General features: G+C 37.1%; 1 protein-coding gene across 1 annotated transcript; it reads left to right on the top strand.

Annotated features, from left to right (window-relative positions):
* The first annotated feature begins 3,095 nt into the window (after positions 1-3,095).
* Positions 3,096-5,449, top strand: LOC147334672 (ladderlectin-like). Its single transcript, XM_086274399.1, has 6 exons — positions 3,096-3,134; positions 3,215-3,292; positions 3,566-3,675; positions 4,457-4,591; positions 4,864-4,972; positions 5,118-5,449. Exons 2-6 carry the CDS (start codon positions 3,232-3,234, stop codon positions 5,183-5,185), a joined length of 483 nt encoding a protein of 160 aa, XP_086130525.1. The 5' UTR covers positions 3,096-3,134; positions 3,215-3,231; the 3' UTR covers positions 5,186-5,449.
* Positions 5,450-5,805: the final 356 nt, after the last annotated feature.

Raw genomic sequence — 5,805 nt, 5'->3', positions numbered from 1 at the left:
AAAATAAGATATTTTCAAGAATGTTGGTAACCAGTTTCTTGTCCCTACTGACTTCCATAGGATTGTTATTTTATACTATGTCCATACTATGTCAATGGGGACCAGCAACTGTTTGGTTATCAACATTATTTTATGTTAACCTTTCCATATATATCCAATATGATTTTACACCCTCAATAAATACAAAGTATGACCTAGTAACAGAAAAAAAAATCTGATATTTCAACAAGGAACAGTCAGCATTTCACAAACAATACGCTTGTTTTGAGAGAGTGAAAGCTATCACAAAAGGACAGAAGCTGTAGCTACCTAGTGAAACTTTTTTCTGCTCTCCATTATTTATGGAAGCATCACTTCATTCATTATTGCAGACAAAACAAAAAAGAGACAAATCAAATAAAAACTTCAAAATGCTACAAACAAAAATAAGCATAAGAAAACTGTAAAAAAAAAAAACCTGTTGAATTTTAGTGGTATTTGATGAGGGTGTTGACTGAGCATCCACCCATCTCTAAAGAAACAACAGTTTCATGTGTGACTGATGGTGCCAACAGTGTTTTTTTAATGGGAGTTGGTACAGTAGCATATGAGGAAGTGAGTCTGTGGCTGATACAGTGACTTTGTAAACACTCTCACATTACAGCAAATATTATAATGATACTTCTCTCATGACAACTTGCCATCTACAGAAGATGGTCTCCAGAGCTGGCACATTCATGACCTTTCTCTTTAAGGTGTAAACTGTAGTAGGATAAATGATACATTTTCTCACAATCAGCTTCTTGTATGGACTTACAAATATTTACAAATACAAACACGTTTTCAGTTTTTGCAGTTGATGTTAAAATCATTCAATCCAAGCTGTAACTTGCTTGGTGCATCACAATGACCAAGCCATATTATGCTATGTGTAAATGATGCGTTTCTTTGAGTTGCTGCAATGAAACTTTGTCAAATCAAATCGTATCAAATCTGATTTGCTTTCAAAGTGTTCGTTTCCTTTTTTTTAAACTGTCTATTTTATGGCTATTCTTTATTGATCTGTTACCCATTTTAGGTACCGTATTTTCACGACCATAAGACGCACTGTACTAAAAGGCGCAGTCTCAGTTATGTGTGCCATTACTGCATTTAACACACACATAAGGCGCACTGGATCATAGGGCGCATACAAGTACCGTATGCGTATTTAAAAATAAAGCGGGAGCAAACCTGAATTCGGTACCTTACTCACATTTCTATTACCGGTAATCGTCATCATCAACAACACACAAGCATACAAGTGCGCATATTTAAAAATAAAGTGGGAGCAAAACTGAGTTTGGTACTCACATTTTTATCATCAATCAAACCCATCGAAGTCCTCATCCTCTGTGTCTGAATTGAACAGCTGCGCTAAATCTCCATCAAACATTCCAGGTTCACTTTCTTCACCGTCAGAGTCACTTTCCGTGCCGTGCGGCTCCTCGGAAATGATGCCGGCTTTTGCGAAAGCTCGAACAACAGTGCCAGCAGACATGTTAGCCCAAGCATCTACAATCCATTCGCAAATTGTGGCGTAACTCGCCCGGCGCTGCCTTCCACTCTTGGTGAAACTGTGGTCTCCATCGGTCATCCATCGCTCCCAGGCCGCTCGCAGCCTTACTTTGAATGGGCGGTTCACACCGATGTCCAGCGGTTGGAGTTCCTTTGTCAGGCCTCCCGGAATGACAGCAAGCTCACAGTTCATTTGTTTCACTAGTTTTTTCACATCGGCTGTGAGATGGGCACGCATAGAGTCACAGATTAAGAGCGATGGTGATGCGTGGAAAAAAACCACCTGGTCTCCTTACATACACCTCCCTCAGCCACTCTTTCATCATTTCCTCATCCATCCAGCCCTTTTCATTTGCCTTAATGATGATTTCTGCTGGAAACTTCTCTTTAGGCAAAGTCTTTCTCTTAAAAAGCACCATAGGCGGCAGTTTCTGTCCATTTGCATGGCAGCCAAGCACAACAGTAAAAGACGACTTTTCATACCCCGTTGTGCGTATTGCTACCGTGCTGGTCCCCTTCTTCTCCACAGTGTGACTCACCGGGATGCCAAAAGTGAGCAGGACCTCGTCCATGTTAGTGATGTGGCTGGGCTGGATGTTTTTGTCGCCGATGTGTTTGCTGCAGTAGGAGCGGAAGATGGCCAGCTTTTCCTTATAATCCGCTGGAAGTTGCTGCGCTACCGTAGTCCTGGTCCGGATGGAAAAATGGCACCGTTTCATAAAAAGTGAAAGTGAAACTGCTTTTAGCCGAATGGTGACCGTCGAAACGCTTCTCCCGCTCGTTCTTTGCTCGATGATCCACCGCTCGAGTCTTTCCTCCAACTCGGCCACACTTCACCCTTTAGCGTTCTCATCTTGTTCTCTACTACGTCCTCATTACAATACACAGGGCGCACTGCGCTATAGGGCGCGCCGTACTTTTTGAAGAAAATCTAAGACTTTTAAGTGCGCCTTATGGTCGTGAAAATACGGTATTTTGTTTTTTATAGAAATACTCCGAAATCATCTTGAAGCACTTGGGTGTGACACTGAGACCAGTGGAGAAACATACATGGGAACAAGACTGACGGGGAGATAGAAAGAGAACACCAAATGCAGAGACAAGACTAAATGGAAAGGATAAGGCTGACTAAACATGGGGCATGGAAATTCCCCTGTTCCGTGCTCCATGATAACAGAAACCTACAGACAAGAAAACAAAACTAAGAAGACCTAAGAAAACAAATATAAACAGAGGGATCACAACTGTAAACCAAAACGAGGAACAGAACCTTAACCATAGAACATTAAACTACCCAGAATCAACAGTCCAGACACATTTACACTGGGCCAAAGACCCAGGAGCGTGACATCCTTGTTGACCAGCAGTCAATAAATGAAATTAAACATCCATGACATTCAAGCTGGGTGGAGAGAATTGCATAAGGTTGGTAAAGACAGGGGTAGTGAAGCATGGAATCAAAACATACTTAAGTATTTTTAGTGCATCTCTTCCTGGTATTGAAATGTAAATATAAGAAAGTGTATATAAGTGCTCATCTCTACTTGAGGGGTGAAGCTACAGGCTGACACTTGAAAGAGAAGACATTCTACAGACAGGTATGTTACAAATATGCTGAGGATCTTCTATCCTTTCTTTATCAAACTGCTAATCACTTTTGTTAATGTGTTTCTTACAGAGACACTAAATATCATCATGAAGCTGCTGACTGCATCTGCACTTCTCTGTGCAATGATGGCTCTGATCGCTGCTCAGGGTAAGTATAAAAGTATGTTACTAGTATCATACTGAATGTTGTGCATGTCAATGGGCTATATACAGCTGTCCAAATAATAAGATCTATTTTTAAATACATGTTTTTAAAAATAGAAATCTAAAGGAAGAAAATGACACATTTTCCAGTTGAAATTTGTTGAAAAGTAAAACTATTGTCAATAAAACACAAGTTAATGACCATAATTATAATTATTCCAGTAAAGGGGGAATTGGGTCAGCATTTTGTCACACAATATGTTTGCTTTGTCTTCAGATGAGTGCTATGTTCTCAAGAAGTCCTCATCATGTCCCGCTGGTTGGACTGAGTCCAACAACAAATGTTACTTCTATGTTTCTACACCCTTACCCTGGGGTGATGCTCAGGTAATAGCATCAGGACTCACCAGTTACTGTGACTGTGTTTCTTTGATTCTTTAATATTTGGATAAGACCTTATAATAATATTTTTTTAATATTATATTAAACATTTGTATATTGACAATTATTAAAATGTTATCAAAGCCAATGTACTGTTAAAATTGTATTGTATTGATCATTGTTAATGTTATCATTTATTGAATTTTAATAATGCTATCATTTGTTCTAATATGTATGTATGTCATATATGGCTTTACTTTTTAACAAGTAAACAGTAACAATATATTAGTAAACAAGAAATACAAACAAAGAAGCAAACAAACTAAAGTCTCCAGTTTCACGTTCCTACAATTTATGCCATGGATAAATCACCTGTCAATTTTTGCTTCGATTAAAACCAGTTCTTATATGTACTGTGAAATATGCATCCAAGCTTATAATAGCAAATATTATTTTTTTTTAATTTATAAAAATAATGCTAATTATTGCAGTAAATGTTTTAAGCCACCAACATTAACTGCATGAAATAATTCTGAATGATAAATGATTGTAAATGTATTAATCATTAGTCCTTTCAATATAATAATTATTAAAAAACTTTACTTTTTATTACTTGTTAAATGGTAAGCTATTAATAAAATTTCAGATAATTAAAATCAATAATTTTGTCAGTCAATGTAAATATTTCTTAGTATGTTTTATTATTGTTTGTATGTTTGTGGTGGTGTAATCATGAAGGTTGTTTTATAAATCTTCTGTAACTCTTCTGTCTTTTTGTTTACTGTAGAGAAACTGTCAGACCATGAGTGCAAACCTTGCATCTGTACAGAGCCTTGGGGAATACCAGCTGATTCAGAGGGTGATATCTGATGGGAGTAGAGCTAATGGACGAACATGGATTGGTGGTTCTGATGGTCAACAGGTATGCCAGTCTGCCAGTTAAAACATAAATCTATCCATTGGATATTTTACTTATTTTTCACTGTTATATTTTTTTCATTGCCATATAATTCCATATATCTTGTTTCATATATTTGATATCTTCAGTTTCTATCTACAATGTCGGTAGTAGTGAAAGTAAAGACAAACCAATAAATGAGAAGGTGTGTCCAAACTTGGTAGTCAATGTATAATGTTAAAGTGTAGTTTCGTTAAAAAACGATTTCTTATTTTTAACTTTTTTCTGTTCTGTAGGAGGGTTATTGGTTTTGGATCGATGGAACACGTTTCCAATACACAAACTGGTGTCGGGGGGAGCCTAACAACGCGGGCAGCGAGCAATGCATGGAAATGAATTTTTCAGGTATAATATTGTACATAATATATACAAGTGCTATTGTCATTATACATAAAACCAAAAAAAAAACAAAACATTTTTCTCATATATTCTATATTTTTGTGTTCATGCAACAAAAATGTCGGTCAAAGTTGATTTTTGGTGCTTACAGGAGACCTGTGTATGAATGATCAGTCTTGCCAGTCCCGATTCCCTTCTGTCTGCATTAAGAGTAAGTGATGATTCCTGGGCTGACATGAAGACACGTCATCTGAAAAAGAAAGAAATCTTCTCATATCTCACTCAAAATATCTGTTTTCACATCTTTACCTTTTTCTTTTGCTGTAACGATGCATAAGGAATGAAGCGACAAGTGACATAAAATAGTGTGATTGTGTCTTTTAAAAGGAGCAATTGAAATGTGTAATGGAAAGAATACTTTTAGCAAAAACTTAAAAACAAAACTTTTTTTCTCTTCTGCATCATTAAACTATTAAGCATTGAATCAAACTGGTCTGTGAGTATCTGTGTTTTCGTGTAACATTATGTAAGCTTTCAGTTCAGTTTTTAAACACTCACTGATTAGATTAACTCACTGATAGATTAACCCACGTATAAATCTGCTTGAAACTACACCAATTTCTCTTGAAATTACTTTAATCTTCTTAATCTGATGCTGTTTGCTTCTGTGTCCTCCATCTAATTTCTGCTTTTGATGGCATCAGCACACACGAGCATACAATTAGACACAGACACACACACACACACACACACACACACACATGATGAGGTCTCACTTTAAATAAGTCTCCCCTCCTTTGTTTCACTCTTCCCAAAATTTTAGTTTCACCTAATAGTGC

Source organism: Aulonocara sp. 'chitande type north' Nkhata Bay, linkage group LG3 (genome assembly GCF_057382095.1).
Source record: "Aulonocara sp. 'chitande type north' Nkhata Bay isolate Kocher_YH1m ecotype deep benthic linkage group LG3, A_spYH_male_GT1.1, whole genome shotgun sequence".
NCBI lineage: Eukaryota > Metazoa > Chordata > Actinopteri > Cichliformes > Cichlidae > Aulonocara > Aulonocara sp. 'chitande type north' Nkhata Bay.
This window is presented reverse-complemented; position numbering and strand designations above follow the sequence as displayed.

Bases quoted from the DNA above. Each gene is read 5' to 3' on its own strand.
- LOC147334672 (XM_086274399.1), top strand. From the start codon at position 3,232: ATGAAGCTGCTGACTGCATCTGCACTTCTCTGTGCAATGATGGCTCTG. The intron at 3,293-3,565 runs GTAAGTATAAAA...CTTTGTCTTCAG, and splicing joins GGCTCTGATCGCTGCTCAGG to ATGAGTGCTATGTTCTCAAG. The intron at 4,973-5,117 runs GTATAATATTGT...TGGTGCTTACAG, and splicing joins CATGGAAATGAATTTTTCAG to GAGACCTGTGTATGAATGAT.